The following is an 18,384-nucleotide window of genomic DNA, read 5'->3' as shown; positions in this document are numbered from 1 at the left end:
TGCCTTGTCTGTTTCTGTTTGGCTGTGACTCCATCCTGGAGAGAAATATCAGCTGTGCTGATGCCATCAAGACCTTTGTTTATAAATGTCGGAGTTCGGCCTGTTTTCCAGTGTAGTCCTGTTTCTCTAACCGTGACTGGCTGGATATGCTCTCTTCATCCTCTGACATGGGAGTTGGCTCAGAGCTCGTCTGCCTGGCTGTCTGTTTCCTGGAGGGGGCCGCATTTTACAGTTGCCTTTTGCACCTCTGCTTCTGTCTCCTTGAACCCCAGTCGACCTCGGAAGATGGCCGCTCACACTGAGCCTGGTTTTGCTGGAGGTTTCTTCCTGTTAAAAGGGAGTTTTTCCTCTCCACTGTCGCTACAAGCATGCTTAGTGTGAGGGATAGCATTTGAGTCAGTGAGTCGATGCAATCAACTGGTTTTCCTTAGATAAAAAAACTTTAAATCAATGTAACTGTATGATCTGGTTGAACTGTAAAGTGCCTTGAGATGACATGTGTTGCAAATTGGTGCTATATAAATAAACTGAATTTAATTGATTTTTTTTTAATAACTTCAAGCAAATGAAATTATTTGTAAACCAAATTCTTCTAATTTAAATTACTTTAGAAAATACAAAAGATACAAAAGAAAACATTTATTCCCCCAAAACAAATATTTTTGCCACCACATAGATTTAAGCTTAAATCTATGCAAACCACAGTAAACTATGCTGCTTATCAGCAGTTTTTGCTCCTGATGTCCCTGAGCACCACATACATACACAACTAAAAGGACAGCCAGTCTTGGCCCTTTAGCATAGTTCTTTTTTTTCTTTTTTTCCCTTTTGTATATAAAGATTTCTCTGGAATTTCTCTAATAATTGGAAACAGTTCAAGCATGATTGTTTGTTTGAAAAAAAAAAGAAAGAAAAAAGAGCAGCCTTAAAGAGGATGAGTTCTAAATGATGGTTAAGAGTTAAAACATCTAAGAAAGTCTATGTAGACAGAAAAAGCTAATTTATCGGAAATATTTTTTGTTACAACTTATTACGACATTTTTGTAACACTCCAAAAAAAATATTGTGTATTCACAGAGGAGAGGTCATGCCCCTGACCCACATATTTCTTTTTATTGGTCAGAATTTAATTAAAGATGGTCGCTATTTTGCTAGTACAACTCTTTATTTCGGTGTTCTTTTTGGACAATTCGAAAGAACAGTGCTAAAGTAAAGTACAAATTTCCTCTTTTATTTTAATATTACCAATCTATCAAATAAACCAATATTTCAAGACTCAAGTAAAAAACATTTAGTAAACATTTAAACTATTTAGGCATTCTGAAAGATAATGTATACACATACAGAGGCTAAACATCCCTTATCATATACAGTTAATAAATCCATTAGCGAAGTTATATCGTATTCAAAAATCTTCCTTTATTTTAACATATGAACAAAGCATCTCCTATCACTGAAAACCTTTTTTCTAGCAATAAGCTACAATGTATCGTAAATGTACACAAAAAGTCTTGTCATAAATCCAGTAATTTATTAAGATTTTTTTTGCAAATTTGTTCTTTCCTACTTTATCATTTATTCATTCTTTCCGCTACTTAGAATGTTTCACAAATCTAAAGGGCTAATAAGAGCTTTGTATATTGTTCAATTGCTCTATTTAGTGTTTATCAAAGTAACTACACTTTTATTAACAATTGTGCAAAATTCACTCACAGCTACAAATACGCAAAATGATTTATATTTGTATTCTATTTTTATCATCAATTATTTAGCAGAAAAAAAAAAAAAACTCTAAAGGACTTTGTAGCCAAAACTATACTACTGAAAATCTGCAGCTGATAATTGTTTTCTGATCAAGAATTTAAATGGTCCAAATATTTTCTGATTGATTCAAATCTTGAAATTTAAATCTTCCATTTCATGTTTGGCATTCTGCCTCCTCAGTCTCTTTCTCAACTTGACAAAGGTCGCAAGCTCTGCTCCATTGAGCAAAAAAAAAAACAGGATCTGGGTTTCCTAGTGCTGGATTTAGTATGGCGAGAGCTTCACGATGGATGGATGGATGGATGGATGGATGGATGGATGGATGGATGGATGGATGGATGGATGGATGGATGGATGGATGGATGGATGTTTGAAGGATGGATGGATGGATGGATGGATGGATGGATGGATGGATGTTTGAAGGATGGATTGATGGATAGATGGATGTTTGAAGGATGGATGGATGGTTTGATTGATGGATGAATGGGTGATGGATGGATGGATGGTTTGATTGATGGATGGATGGGTGATGGATGGATGGATGGATGGATGGATGTTTGAAGGATGGATGGATGGATGGATGGATGGATGGATGTTTGAAGGATGGATGGATGGATGGTTTGATGGATGGGTGATGGATGGATGGATGGATGGATGGATGGATGTTTGAAGGATGGATGGATGGATGGATGGGTGATGGATGGATGGATGGATGGATGTTTGAAGGATGGATGGATGGATGGATGGATGGTTTGATGGATGGATGGATGGGTGATGGATGGATGGATGGATGGATGGATGGATGGATGGATGGATGGATGGATGGATGGATGGATGGATGGATGGATGGAGGATGGATGGATGGATAGTTTGATGGATGGATGGGTGATGGATGGATGGATGGGTGATGAATGGATGGATGGATGGATGGATGGATGTATGTATGGATGGATGGTTTGATGGATGGATGGATGGATGGATGAATGGATGGATGGATGATGGTTTGATGGATGGATGGATGGATGGATGATGGTTTGATGGATGGATGGATGGATGGATTAACGGATGGATGGATGGATGGATGGATGGATGGTTTGATGGATGGATAGATGATGGATGGATGGATTAACGGATGGATGGATGGTTTGATGGATGGATGGATGGATGGTTTGATGGATGGATGGATGATGGATGGATGGATGATGGTTTGATGGATGGATGGATGGATGGATGGATGATGGTTTGATGGATGGATGGATGGATAGATTAACGGATGGATTAACGGATGGATGTATGTATGGATGGATGGTTTGATGGATGGATGGATGGTTTGATGGATGGATGGATGGATGGATGATGGTTTGATGGATGGATGGATGGATGGATGGATTAACGGATGGATTAACGGATGGATGTATGTATGGATGGATGGTTTGATGGATGGATGGATGGTTTGATGGATGGATGATGGATGGATGGATGGATGGATGGATGATGGTTTGATGGATGGATGGATGGTTTGATGGATGGATGGATGGATGGATGGATGGAGTTGTAGATCTGATATTTCCAGCTAATTGGTATATTAAACCAAATTTATATTTTTCCATAGTTTTAAAGGCTTTAGAGAAAAAAAGAAAACTTTATCCTCAGACTTTAACATAGCGTATCAGTAAGAGTAGCTGTGAATAAGTAGCGAATAAGTCAACAGATCATAGATTTAATATGGGTTCCTGGATCTTTTAAATGAGCAAATTTGCATAATTTATAAACTAAGACACTGACAAACATTTAAACTTAGATTTTTTTTTTCATGTGACACTTTGAAGTCATAAAACTTTTATATCTAAATGATTTCTAGACACTTTATTTATATGATTAGAGGTTGTGGATAAGTTCAAAAGATCCAAACGAATGTTTAGAAGTGACCTGGATTTCAAGGATAACAGCTGGTGAGTTTTGTGCACTGCAGTTCTAGATGAAAAGAAAAGAAAATAGACAACAAAGCAAATATTGACTGTAAGACATTTTATTTTAAAACTTTCCATCCATGAAAATTCTTTGCCATAATGGTTTCTACCAAAAATACATCACTATAGTAAGAGTCGAAGAAGGCAAAAAAGTGTACAAGAACTTCATCCTGCTCTGGATGTTTTATGATAAAACAGGAGAAAAACTCACAATCCTATTTTCAGCAGTATTTTATGATAATCAGATTTGTGAACTGATCCATGCAATATTACATCTGACAGACACACACGCAGTTTCACATTCACAAAGCCCAGAAGTAAAACACACACATACGCATACAATGCAAACTGACATTTTCTGAATGTTAATAATACGTCTCCATCTCCACCCAACCTGGAAGAAAAGAAGAGAGGGAGGAAGAAAAGTGTCAGGGAGCAAAAAAAAAAAAGACAAGCGAGCAGGTTTCATAATAACTCATTGTATCACTCTATTTGTATTCATCTCATTGCCTTTCTCTCCGTACATTTCCAAATGAATCCCCTTATAACTCAGAGTCTGATCAGCAGCCCGTGACACACAGATTAACAGAAATGATTAACTGTCAGCATGGATTGCATTTGTCTGCCTACGTCTTGGCCCTCATCAGCTGAGATGCAGTGGCAGGGAGCAGATTTTCAGCCATTGTAAGGCACCCATATCGTGCACACGATCTTCAGAGCATAGCTCAAGAGTCTTCATCAGCCTGCTTTAATTTCCTCTCTAATGATTTAGCATTGGCTCTGTTGATGGGTGATCAGGTAAGTTTATTTCCTGGCCTGAGTCTGAAATATTAGATGTTTGCTCAATAGCAAACAACATATCCTATAAGCTTTGTTTCTTTTGCTCATGATGATACCACAAGATCAAACTGGTTAGCCAAAAATATATATATATATTCAGCTTCCTTAACCGTTAACCAATCACATGAAAGCACCTCAGAGTTGAGTTTACAATCTCTCATCAAGGATATTAGTGTTATTAATTTCGTCATTAAATCCAAATTATTGAACCCTTCTGTTTCCCGGACAGAGCAATCATGCAATTAACAACTTAAGAGTGTTTTTTTTAACAACACAAGAGCAAAAAAGTTGGATTTATTGTGTACTTTCAAAATTTGACTGGGTAAAAATGAACTACATCCAACCCCGTATAAGGGAGGACAGTATCTCCATCTACTGTGAAGCTAGCTTTACAGCACATTGATTCAATGGCCGTAAGACAAAATAAGTCTTTGTCTGAAATAGTTCACAAAAATGCTGTTTTTAAATACTTAGAACACTGTTACAACTGTAAAGCATGGTGGTGGCTGCCTCCTCCTGATGATCTGTTTCACTCCTAGTGGTACTGCCACATTGAAGAAAGTGGGGAGTATAAAAGATCTGCCTGAAATTGTCTTACAAAATCCCCATTTTTAACCTTATTATTATGGACTATGCATAGAAGCTGTGTCAGTGCCAGGACAGGGAGCAATTTACATTAACTTATTCAGATTCTTCTAAAATGAAGCAGTCAAACACCAAATTACACTAGAAACTAGTGCATTAAACAATGAGTGTAAGGGTTGGGGTACAGCTTACGAGGACATTTAATCAAATATCAAACACAATGAGGCCCCAAATTATTCAAACTACTGTACTGGCTGATTTAAGCTGGGCATACACTGTACGATTTTTTGCCCTTTTTGGGCCGATTCTCCTAGCCTCTTGAGACCATCCTGATCTCGCGAGCTTTCAAGGTTTCACTCGCAGATCAGTCTGGCTACTCTGTTAAAGAAAATTTGGAGCCGTTCACCAAACGAACGTCCAATCAGCGTTGGCTTTGAGGCGGGTTGAGGTGTGACGCAACGAGAAGCTCGACAGTTCAGCCTAAAGAACATGGCAGCTTCAGCCGATGAAACTAGCGTTAGCGTGGCTATCAAGCAAGTTTTATCGGAATTACAGAGAAAGAAGAGCAAAAGACTGCTCTGGAGGCTTTTCTCAGAGGAAAAGATGTTTTTGCTCTTCTCCCGACTGGTTTCAGCAAGAGTAACCTGGCTTGTGGTTGTGTTTTCGTCGTCGCTCTGTTAGTACGTCATATGCTTCGTTGATCTGATTTGTTTATTTGGCCCGTCTATCACTAACTTAGACCAATCAGCTAACCAGTACTTTCGCCCCTTCCCAAAATTACTTCAACGGAAGGTTTCCAGATGGATATGCGGAGCAAATCCATTTGGCGGAGTCAGGTTACGATTCTCCAGTCATGCGAGAATTTTCTCAGGCTGACTTTCAGCTTGATTGTGCATCGTGTACTGTACAGAGAGTAACGAGGGGAGATCTGCCTCTCACGACCACCTCCCGATCAGGAAGCGTAACTTCGGGAGAAAATCAAACATGTTTGAAATTCAGCCGGCCGTCGTAAGGTGGTCATAGGCAAATCCCTCAGTGTGCACAGAAGGATTCTTCTTCTTCTTCTTCTCAGATATAAACACAGAAGCATGGCAGGGGTGCGAGTGAAATGACAGACCGTAGTAGCCACGTTTGCTCACCCATGTCTTTGTCCAAATATGTCTTTGCATTTTCTTTTTAGGGCTTTCAGCACAGAAATGCACAAACTGCCAAGGCAGCGCGTTTCACTCTAGTGAGCTTCATATTCCTCATCTATCTGCTTCCAGATAGACAAGTCCGAGTAGTGCCATCTCGCCACGAAGCTGAGTCCGACATGGTTTTTAGACATACATTGTGAGCAGGTAGATCGCATCAGAGCATCGGGTGGCACAGTGTGAGAACATACATGGTGAGCTGTGAACTCAAACTGTACAATGAAACCCTGTGTGTCATCGTACAGTGTGAGCTGTAGATGTGTGCAACGACTGAAAAACTCGTACAGTGTATGCCCACATTTCGCTTTAAAGTACAGCAGTGTATCGAAATACAGGCATTTTGGAGGGGCCAGATTTAAGTAAAGAATTTGATAGAGGAAGCTAGAGATTAGGGTGATGGGAAGGAGCTCATCCAGTTGTAAATGCTTTGTCACCAAAGAAAATCTGCAGTCAAACGTCTTAAACGTACTAAAAACTTGTCAGGCTCATAAATTTTTTGTCTGAATGTTCCAGGAGTATGAATACTTTTGGGCTCAACAGTATATATGTAGAGGAAATCTATTATAGCTTCAAAGTTACACACCCAGTTCTTGTTTTTCTAACTCTTTCACATCACATTTTGATCAATTCCGTACTCGAGAAAAGGAATATTTCAAGTAAATAGTCAAAAGACCAAATATAATTTGACACTTCTGGTCTTCTCCCCGGAACCGTATAGTGGTAGGCAAACCTCTGAGGGCAAAACATGCATCTTCAGTTTCTCAAGGCAAACAAAGTGGAGCTGATATGATTTCTGCCTTGCCCAAAAGCCTTGACATCCATCAAAAAGCCTTAATGACCGGGGACATAGCAGGGCAAGGGTCAGCATTCTGCAACCTTTGATAGATGGAAAAGTGTAAGAGGTAAAAAAAAAAAGTACCAAGTTTCCTTTGAAAAGTCTGCATTCAGCTCAAGATGTCAGCAGAAAAGATCTGCTTGTTTTTTTTTTCTTTTCTTTTTTCTTTGTTTATCGCAAAGATGCAACTGTAGACTAAAAAAGTTGCTTGAAAATCCTGTGAAAATATGTTGCATAGACAGTAGTTGGCTCAGGTTTCTGATCTAATTAAATTTCAACTGGAACGTGGATATTTAAATTTCATCGTCAGAGATTTTGTTGTTTGGAAGTCATTATTTTATGCTTCATTTATTAAATAAAAATTCCTGAGCAAACTGCCCTGAAAGCAGTACATTTATATGCTGCTTTGTTAGAAATCAAACCGGGGAGACAAACAGTAATCATTCAAGTGTTGCAGAGGCAGCAGCTTTCAAAGCCTGAGAATTGTTCAGTATTGAATGGATGGCATTCTGCTAGATGTCAGATAGTTTTCAGCTGCATTACCCAGCGTTTGGCCTATAGTTTATTATTATTTTCTTTTTCCAGCTTAGATTAGAATTAACTTTCAAATGGAAAATGAGTTCAAATCCTGTTTTACAATTGGATCCTAAAACTAACAAAGAACCCATTCATTCACATCTGGGAATAAAGTTTGGTTATTCCCTTTGCTTTATGCACATGATGGGAATTTTCAATAAGACAGCTGCAACCGATTCATCATTTTTTGATTTGGACCAGTTGACATTAATTAATGTAACTAACTTCTCAGCAATTCATGAATGAATTCTGAAAAAAAAAGGTTTTATTCATTCTGGTTCAAAGTTTAAACAATAAAACATGAACAGATTGCAGAGTTAATTGATTGCAGACTTGTTCCAATTTTAGAAACCAACAGAAAAAAGGACAAATTCAATGCTGCAGATAAGAATATGAGCCCATGCTTATTTTTAGGATTGCTTAGTTAAAAAAGATTATTATTATAACGACTTTTCATTTTGATTAAGGGAGAATGTCAACAAAAATCTGCGAAAAAAAAAAAAAAACTTCACAAAAGTTGGAAACTGGTCTGCATGTCAGCAAAGGAATAGTATATTTATTAGTAATAAAACCGGAGTTATCACACCCAGAATCATTTTGTTTATTTCAAACCTCTCCCCTGCCATCAACAGATCTGAGAGCTGTCAAAGGATCTCAGACAGAAGATAATACATCTGCACAATACTGCATGGCTCTGAGACGATCAGCTAAAGCTTTTGGAACGATTTGGGGGAATTGAAGAAATATGAAAAGACCATCAGTCATACTCGCTCTGGAGCTTCAAAGAAGGTAAGAATGGGGTGAAAATGATCCTGATAAAGGAGAGAGATTACCTCACTGCTATACAGCAAGAGCTTTATAATGATCTGAAATAAAATAGGACCACAGTCACCAAGATCACCTGCAGTAAATCACTATAATGTAATGGGGTGAAATCTCTTAGCTTACTTATAAAGTTTATGCACGTAGAGACCCCTCTTTGGTTTCCCAGAGAACTTCTAAATGATTCAGAGGAGGCTCGGGAGAAATCTGCTGTGGTGGCATGAGATTAAAGTCAAGATCTTTTTTTATCATCTCAACCCACCATGTTGGAGGAAGGGAGTGAATATGACCCAAAGAACGCCATACCCACTGACAAACACAGAGGTGGAGGGGGATTTATGGTGAAATCTAGGAGAACACCAAAGATGGGTCATGGACCAGTGTTCTAACATGAAACTAAGTCAAAATACATTGCTGGGATGTAGCTAAAGAAGAAATATGCTATAGTTATGGAGTGGCTGGGTATATTCAGCTGGGGGACAAAAAAATCATCTGAAAATTAAATAAGGTAGCTGAAACCTCTGGTTGTCAAAAAGCAGCCCAGTAACCTGAAGGTTTTAGAGAGTTTCTGTTTTTTTTTTCTTTTTAAATCCCTCTTGAGATACATAAAAAACATGGTGACCAGCTACAGAAAAAGTTTGAGGGTTGTGCATGCCAGCTGAAGTTCATTTACAAAGTCTTAAGTCTAAAACGAAGGAGAAATAAAATACTTCTTCAGTCAGTGGCATGCAAATCTTAGTAACTTGCATATGATGTTTTCTCTCAGATTTCTTTGATATTCTGTCTCCCTGAAATGAAATCACCATAATATGAGCAGAAAGTATGTGACAATTCAGCAAAGAATAATACCCTTTCCCCATGTTAAATCATAGCTTGGCACATTTATGAGCATTTACATATCTGCATTTTGTATAGAGCTTTGTGTTTCCCCCGAGCTGTTAAACTACAACCACTCTGGTAGGTAAAGACAAGTGATGGTTTTTAAATCAGATGAATCTGACAGGAGGGGTGATAAAATGAAAGCTTTCGTATTTATGTTCAGAATAAAAAAATATATATATAACAAGTCAGAAAATGTAATAAGCAATTTAACACATTGAATCCAAGATATAGGACCTTTGCACTTATTAGGTATAGATATGTAAACAAATGACAAATGTATCCATCTTGCCAGAGGATAATCTCACTGAAATAATCAGACATTCATTTAAGGTTGTTTGATTAGCGAGGAAAAATCTCATCTTTAGAAGTGATCCTTTTTTTGGCTTTTTTTTTTGGTTTCATCCTGATAACAGCCTCCACATCAGTATGACATCAAAGTAAGTAAAGTGTTTTTAACGGATATTTTCCCATTTTAAGTTGCTTAAAGTTTATTTAATGGTTAAAGGTTTCCTTTGTCTCTGACGTGTGAATTTGAAAGGACCCAGAGATCACTTCATTAATTTGGAGTCTTTAAAATGGGAAGGACATGATAGCATGACATTTAAATAGGGTAGATGAGTGTTGATCTTTAAAAGGTAGAAAATGTCTACAGGAATATAGCTGCTTACGTCCATATCTGCAGAGAGGAAGTTTGAAACGACTGAAAAACAGAAAAGTCAAGGCTGGATGGAGACCAGTAATGAATCCTGTCATACAGACTCTGAGCAATATGGTAAAGGAGGTTGAAAAAATCCACTAGACTGTTTACATGTCAACCAGTTATTCTGTAAAAAGGGCTGTAGTACCATCAAACAGAGGTCTGCTTAATGCTGCTGGTGCTGGGAATAGAATTGTGTGGTTTAAGCCGGTGACACTAAAACGGAGCTGCCTTGCTTCCCACACAGCAGGTTTATATTGAAATGCATGATAAGGTATGGAAAAGAATCTATAATGCCCTGGGCCTGCTCTAAAGACTAAAGGCTGATTTGTACTCAGAAACCAGGTCGTCTGCGTCTGTGTCACACAGTGGGCCAGGAGTGGGTCAGCGTGTTTTTGCATGGGCACAGAAAAGCATGGGATAAAAAACAGGGCAAGGGATTCAAATATATTAGGATAGCTGCATAAAGTGAAATTTCTATTCAATTACGTTTAATTAAAATTCTATTTCTTATTCAGTCAATATACTGTAATAATTTAGGAATTTTACATATTTTTGACTTAATTTAAAGCTACAGTGTGTAATTTTCAGCCACATCTAACGTCCAGACTGCAGACCGCAGCAACATGAACATCTCCCCCCCACCGCTTCTCCCCCCCAACAGTACGGCGAGTGTTACGGGACAAAATGTCTTCCACGACGTCCGCATCACCTACCTTCTCAAGTGATGAGGTTTGTTTACATAGATAATTTTAATACTGCCATCTATTGTTCAGTACCGTCTCAGTTCATCTCTCTCAACTTGCCGTAGTTACTTTCGAGCGTAATGGGTGATCTCGCAATCTCTAGTTTGTTGGCTCTGCGCTGCCGTAGCGCAAAGATGTCTGTCTCCATGGCTGCGAGACCCGCTCCTATGTAATTATAAATAACGAATTCTAAGGCAACGCAAATATTAAGGTTAACAGGCTGAGCTCGTAGATGAGGATAAATAACATAGTTATGTATAATATATTACATTTCTGACTGTATATCCCTGTAATTATTACACACTGTACCTTTAAGTTAAAATGTGCCGTTTTCTAAAAAATCAGAATTAAACATCAAGAAAAACTGATAAATTCAGCTGCAAAAATTAGAGCATTTTTCTTTATTATTTGTTTTGACAAAAGCATTTATCAGAGGAACACTGGGACCCTATCTCAATACCACTGAAGGAAGCATCTTATTGTTTTTGAATAATTAGTAAAACAGAAATTGTAAAGAAAAAAATTAAATAGATCCAAAGGACCTATCAGTAACCATGTTTCTTCTGCGCATATCACTACTAGAATTTCTTTGAGTTTTATGTCTTCAGTACAGGGGCCATAACAGGGGCCAGGACATGATCTACAGGGGCACTGGCCCCCGTTGGCCCCTATCTAGAACCGCTCATGGTGTCACAGTTAACGCAGATTAGCCCCCGCCCCTTCCGCAGACACTCTGCTGCATCCCTCCATAATTATAGGTGACCGCAGAAAGGAGGCTTCTGATTGGTCAAATCTATATCTGCTCTACAATATCCATATTTCCTGTTTGGTACCTTACTGGCTTGTTTTGTTGGAGAGACCGCCATTGTGGAAAACCACTCATGAAGTTGGACCAGCTAGAAGAGCGAGGTGCGTGAGAACGCTGGGACCTTTTTTCCACCTGGGTCCCCGCTCTTTTTTGCCCTCATACCCCTCTGTCGTCGCACAAACTTCCCCCTTGCATTTTTCCACTTCCTCACCTCCTCGGACATATCTAGACCCACAGCTAGTTTGTGATTGTCCCTCTTGCGTTGTGGCGAGGAATAACAGAACACGCTTCAAAATTGGGCATAAATGAAAAATACCTGCGACAAGCTCACTGTGACACACTGCTGCGGGAGGACAACCAGCCCTTAAGAGCCATGGAACATTTTCTAGCAGTATGAACTATGAGGGCATAGAAAAATGACCTAAACTCTCCCTTATCATATAAACACAAAAACAATTAAACGAAAATGATCGCCACCTCCTTCTTCAGAAATAAGTCATACCGTATAAACACGCCTCTATTAGGGGTTTGTTTTTTCCAAAAAATTGACTTTGCTTCCCACTGCATACAAATACTTAAATCAAAGGATGGATTTTTTTCACATTATAATTGTAACATTTTCCTTTTTTTTTTTTGGTTAATTTAGTTGTTTTTTTAAACAGATATATGTATAAAGAAGGTGCAGTCAATAATTGCCAATTTTAGTTGCAGTTTAATGTAAGTGTGATGTAAGCTGGCATAGCTGCCACCTGTATATATGTGTATTTCTCTTCACTTTGTTTTATAGTTATGCCTGTTTTTCCTGGAACGTTTCACACCATCCAGCTGAAAGTAGAATTTAAAAATCAGCTCTGCAGTTTGTCAAAGTGTCTTCGGGCGTAACCATATGCCTTTTCTGTCCTCTCAGATGCTTACCGTTGTATATATACGTTTTTAAAAATTGGATTATTGGTTTCAAATATACTTATTACAAAGTGTTGTGCCTGTTTAACAACCTCCTTTAGAGAGTAGTTTTCAATCTGCAAAGCAGATAATACGATCTGTTGCAGAGCTGCTTTGTAAGCGTTGACTCTGGATTTAAATGCAGAAGAGAGAATATTATTAAAATATAACAGGGTGGGAAGTCTCATTATTTACTTTTTTAGCACAGTTGGGTTGAGAGATGAACAACAAAGCATAAGGTTTTGCTGGAAATGTGCTTATTTTGAAAAGGAAGTGAAACCACTGCTTCTATACTTACATTTTTCATCCATTAAACAAACAAACATCCTCAAAACATGTCCGTCGTTAAAACTACGTACCTCCTGGGCTCCTCCGCAGAATGTATTTACGGACTTCATCATAAACAAATATGAGCAGGCTGTACGGGAAGGCACAGAACCACCAGAGGATCCTGAGAGCAACAGGAAACACAGATTCATGTGGAAGAAGGCATATGCAAATGGAAGAGTCACAGGCAGAGTGCAAATTGTTAAGCTCACTGCAGTCATTTCTGAATATTAGGGGCTAACAAGGTGGCATTTAAGGAAATCAGAGACTTCATTTGAAGTTGAGAGTGACAGGCTAATGGCAGGCTATTAGGTCTTCAATGGTTATTTTTCGGTTCAGTGGAGATGTGCATATATGGTGCATACTTCAAGGGGTACATGCGCAGGGCCACATCCATTCCAGGGCAGTAAGAGAGGAAGGCAGCCAGGGCTGTCTCTACAAACAGGCCAAAGATCAGGATCCTGTTCCTGTTCAACATAAATTGGAAAACGGGTTAGAGACAAGCCAAGATTTCTCGCTATTAAGAACAAAACAGGACAATTAGAAGTCTGCATAACCCGAGCTTTCACATGTCATGATTCTTTATTTTATGTACCGTATTAATCCTCACTTTATCAACATGTTTTTTTATAATATGAATCTTCAAATGCCCTTTAAATCATTATGATAAAAAATGCAATAAATAAAGCATTACTATCAATAATAATAGCAATAGTGATATTAATATTGTCTCTGTATGAGCATACGGAAAAAAAGCTGAAAATATGGATTTCTAAAAGTTGACTGAATCAATTTTATGTATTTATTTATGCAGTTTAATGGTTGACATGCTCTGTTTCCTTCATTACTAATTATAAATACATACATTCTGTGTTGATTACTTACTTCATGCCTTGTTGGAAGAGGGAATTCCTCCTGGTCTTGCAGATAATGATATCAGCCCACTGGACAACCACAATGCTGACAAAGAAGGATGTGTGGCAGGTGAATTCAATAATCTTCCTCTGTTCATAAGTCTGCAAGGTTAGAAATGTATGTTTTTTAGATTTTGCATTGGAATCTGCATATTCATAGACTCACGGCGGTCACTCTGTGCTTCCGTTCCTTACCCACTGCTGCCCATAGCTGTCCTCCAGGTCATTAAATTCACGGTCATCCCAGTTGATGCGAATGCCCAGCAGGTCATTTGGGTGGAAGCCGTTTTCAGCCAAAATCACAAAGTAAGTGAAAAAACCAGCGAGAGCCTGCATCATACCTAGAGGGAAGATTAACCACAAACATGTTCGCTAATAAGGCATAAAACAGACATTAATATGTATTTGAGTCAAAACGAGCTAAAGCTATACAACATTCTTCAACATAAACTTCATTTTCTGGCTTCATGTGATCATTTTGCAAGTGTAAATCTGTGTTTAATGCCCCTTTACCACATGGAAAAGGCTCTTAATGTAAAGAAAATAAAGACAAATGTCATGTCATATCAGCATAGAAAATTCATTTATTGTCTATTAGATGCTCCAAACACGATTCATCATGATTAATTTGATTGTCTCAGAGTTTCTCACAAGTATGTCAGGTATTAAGATCATTTATTTCTTCTGGAAAAATTTGCAGAAATGTATTTTACATTTAGTGGTTTAGAAAGACAGTTAAGATCAAAGTCCAGAACTTGTTTGATCTGCACAAAGGAGCAGAGGTGGTAATTAGTTAAAATTACTTGAGTAACAAGTTTGTACTTACTGTGCCGTACTTTTTACTTTTACTTGGTAATATTTTTGAACTGTAGGATCTGGTAGAATTGTCTCTGTAAAGTGCTGTGAGATGACATGTTGGGAATTAAAATTAATTGAAGTATGGCTTCTCCTACTTGATTAAAACCTTGGATTACCCTGTCCTCTGTGAGTAATTTGAACTATTTCCAAATAATGCAGTAAACGGTATTAACCTTGGAAATTTGTTATAGTGTCCTAACATGATACAGTTCTCATTGTAAGAATCGGTTTTCTAAATTTTATGTTGAAACTAAAGAAGTTGGTAAAAGTATTTCTTCTGCACAAATGTGTTCATTTATATTCATTATATTTATTTTTGTTCTTTAGCCATTGGAGTCTTTATAATGCTAGAACTTGCAAATTCATTCCTTTTCCCATCATCATTTATAAATATTAAATCCAATGTTATTATCCAACAGCTACTCAGTACCCAAGTAGCCTTTCGTCTTGAGTCATTTCCTGGATGACTATTTTTACTTTTACTTGAGTAAAAAAAATATTAGTGTTCCTCTTACTTGAGCACAATTTTTGGGTATTAAACCCACCTCTGCAAGGACATAGTAGACTTGATTTTTTTTCACTATTTATCATGCAGAAATCCCATTCTTCCGTGTATATTATCAGGATTAAATGTGACAGACCAACACAAGGTAGTAAATTATTGTGAAACAGAATGAAATATAAGTTCCCCGTCTTTAGTAAGAAAAAAGGCTGGAGTGTGGGGGCTACAGAATCCCTTCAAACAGTGATTGCAGCTCCAGGCCTTTTGAGGTTTGCCTCTAACAGCTTGCTACATTTATAGAATAACATTTCCTCCCTGTTTGTTTTTGCAAAATAGCTCAATCCCAGTTACAAAGAAGGGATAGAGTGTGTACTGCTAGAACTATATTTGATTTGGTCATAATAATAATGAACATAAATATGCATTGATCTAAATCACACTACTGTTCATCTGGCTATATGGATAGAGTATGTATCTTAAACATCCTTAGGATTTCGAAGCCTCTGACCGCCTTCCCTTAATTTAGCCCTATTCACCTAACAATTAAGCTCAACCAGCTTCACACAACTAGCTGGGAAAAAAGCTGTCCACAAAGCAGGATGGAATCATTACGGTTCAATACAATGGTGCATTCAGGGCATCATGCAGCTATTCTTCTATCTCATAAAGCATTTAATGCAAGTAAAAAGAGTTCAATGTATGTATCATCTGCACCTCCTTAAGTCTTTGCTGGCTCTCCTGTGTGGCTTGTGGAAAACCGTTAACTAGTCGCTGAATAGTCAACCTATTCAAGACTGTTGGCACATTTTGGTTTATAAAACTAAAAGAGAGCTTAGAAGAAAAGGAATATAATACAGTTTTTAGGTAAAGGTCAGAATGCCACTGATGCAACACTTAAAGTTGATTCAGATAAGTAGAGAAAACGATGTTTTCACATGAATCTATTCAAGTAACATTTTCAATTCCATGTTCTATTCCACCTCACAAGTGAAAAGAATTGATTACTTATCATGCAGAAAATGAAATTATGGTATTGGAGCCTTTTTTTGCCCTTAAAAAATCTTAACGTTAAAGATAATCTGGAGGCAGACTCTTTGCTAGTTACAGCATATAATATCTATTACAACCTGACAATATAAGCTCACAGACTGAGACATTGCCAAGTTTTCTGTAACAATTCTGTAACAATTACTCATGATCTTTATTCATTGATATATATATATAAATGCAGTAAATGCAGCTTAGTGAAACGATTCAAACATTTGAACAACGTTGGATGGAGGTATGAGTTATCCATTAATCATGCTGCAGAACTAAATTTCAGTTTCAATTAATGTCTCATAGTTTTTTTTTTCTCACACTTCTTTGCTTTGACTATTGGACAAAGGAGTCAAAAGACATGGGGCAGAAATACTCAAATTATATCCCTGGAAAATGATTTCTTGATAGAACCGCTTAATTTACGTGCCTTGATTTGGATAAGATTAAAAATCCCATGCTAAGACTGAATTCTTTGCCCCCCCTAAACGTGGTCAATTTGTAAGTTCAGCATTTCACATATTGAAATAGTACATTTAATCAGTAATTCATGATCTGCTGTTTCCTTCTCATATGAATATAAGGTGACACATGTGACTATGTGAATAAGTGACTTTCCAAGAGGAGAGAGACAGGAAACAATACATGACACTTACGGTAAATAGGTTAAATGTGTGTTAAAGGCCACGAGTAAGGAAATTACTACAACAAATCAGTGATGCACGTAATGCAACTGATATCTGTATTCAGAGAAACAATCAGAAACTTCAAACCCACAACTATAAAAAAAAGAAGTTGATTTTAAACCTGAATTATTTTACCCCCACATACAGTAAGGAAAATATAAGAGAAGTAAACTCTTCAAATTTCTGATGAAGAAAATATCAGCTTCACATCGTCACCAAGTCTCCAAAACAATAATTAAATTCTATCTAAACTAGTTAGTGAACTAGTCAGTGTCTAGTGTGACGACATTACATCCTAGCAGTCTGTTAAGTCAGTATCTGTGTTAGTTTTTTTATTAACAGATTAATGATCTATTTACTTGAGATGAGGGCATACATGGCACCGATTGGACGAGGAGCCATAATGTGGGCGGGCGTTCATCATGCATTGATTGCACTCACGGAAAGAGCCTGGCATGTTCATCATAGCCGTTCTAAGCTGGAAATGTTGCTGGAGTCAAAAAATAAAGTTTCTGTCTGGAAAAAGAGACTTTATCTGTCAGTTACAAGCAACTCTACTCTAATGAATAAATAATGCTATTCTCATCATCTCACTATTAACATGACTGGTAAACAATTAAGGTCAAAGTAGTAAATATACTACTTCAGTCTGGGCCCCACATTTCGTCTTTTGCAAGTCTTATGGTAATCTTTAGATTTTACAATGCTTTACAATCCAAACAACCAGTGACAGAGCCATCTTTGAATGAACCTCCACCATATTTCACTTTATGTACAGTTTTCTGTTTTTTATAGGCTTAATTCTGTTTTCGGTAAATGGTAAAATAACATGCTTTACTTAAAATTCTCTACCAGTCTATGTCTCACCTCTCCACTTGACATTTTCCCAGGAAAAGATTTAGGTTTTGGCAAACTGTCAAACTGCAGGCTAGCTCTTTTATTGCTCTGAATAAGCAGTTATAGGATTTTCTCTGATTTAAACGTCAGTGGATAGTTCGCGGTAGGATTGAAGGACAGCTCATATTTTCTTAGAAGTTGTTTGGGGATAGATATCCATCATTTGGACTTTCCTGTGTTGCAACATTTCATATTTTTTTCATTTCCATCCACGCCAGGGAGGTTAGCTCTATTGCTATGGGGTTGTAAATGTCTTAATTATGATGTGCACTGTGAACAACTGACCTCTGGAGAAAAAAAATTGAATCCTCTATGTTGTTTCTCTTTTACTACAAACTTTATTCTCAAATCCCCTGACTTTACCCCTTGCTCACACTGGCTCCGGTGCGGATACCGAGCCGACGGAGACCGCAACTCCCGCACACCCCCTCTCACACCGCCCTTTTGACTACGGTGCGGTGCGGCTCTGCGGCTCCGGCAACAGGTCCGGAGATTTAACAGA

The 18,384-nt window shown here is 37.8% G+C and overlaps 1 protein-coding gene across 1 annotated transcript in view; it reads right to left on the bottom strand.

Annotated features, from left to right (window-relative positions):
• Positions 1 to 3,775: 3,775 nt before the first annotated feature.
• The window catches only part of atp1a2a (ATPase Na+/K+ transporting subunit alpha 2a), a 95,205-nt gene continuing 80,596 nt past the window's right edge, over positions 3,776 to 18,384 (bottom strand). Inside the window, exons 20-24 of the mRNA XM_038279243.1 lie at positions 14,097 to 14,242; positions 13,873 to 14,003; positions 13,353 to 13,454; positions 13,020 to 13,111; positions 3,776 to 4,128 (exon numbers count right to left, since the gene is read on the bottom strand). Of these exons, the coding sequence (XP_038135171.1) occupies positions 4,100 to 4,128; positions 13,020 to 13,111; positions 13,353 to 13,454; positions 13,873 to 14,003; positions 14,097 to 14,242 (500 nt within the window). The 3' untranslated portion in view covers positions 3,776 to 4,099. The remainder of the gene's footprint in view (positions 4,129 to 13,019; positions 13,112 to 13,352; positions 13,455 to 13,872; positions 14,004 to 14,096; positions 14,243 to 18,384) is intronic.

Source organism: Cyprinodon tularosa, unplaced genomic scaffold (genome assembly GCF_016077235.1).
Source record: "Cyprinodon tularosa strain WSP-4 unplaced genomic scaffold, ASM1607723v1 ctg102, whole genome shotgun sequence".
NCBI lineage: Eukaryota > Metazoa > Chordata > Actinopteri > Cyprinodontiformes > Cyprinodontidae > Cyprinodon > Cyprinodon tularosa.
This window is presented reverse-complemented; position numbering and strand designations above follow the sequence as displayed.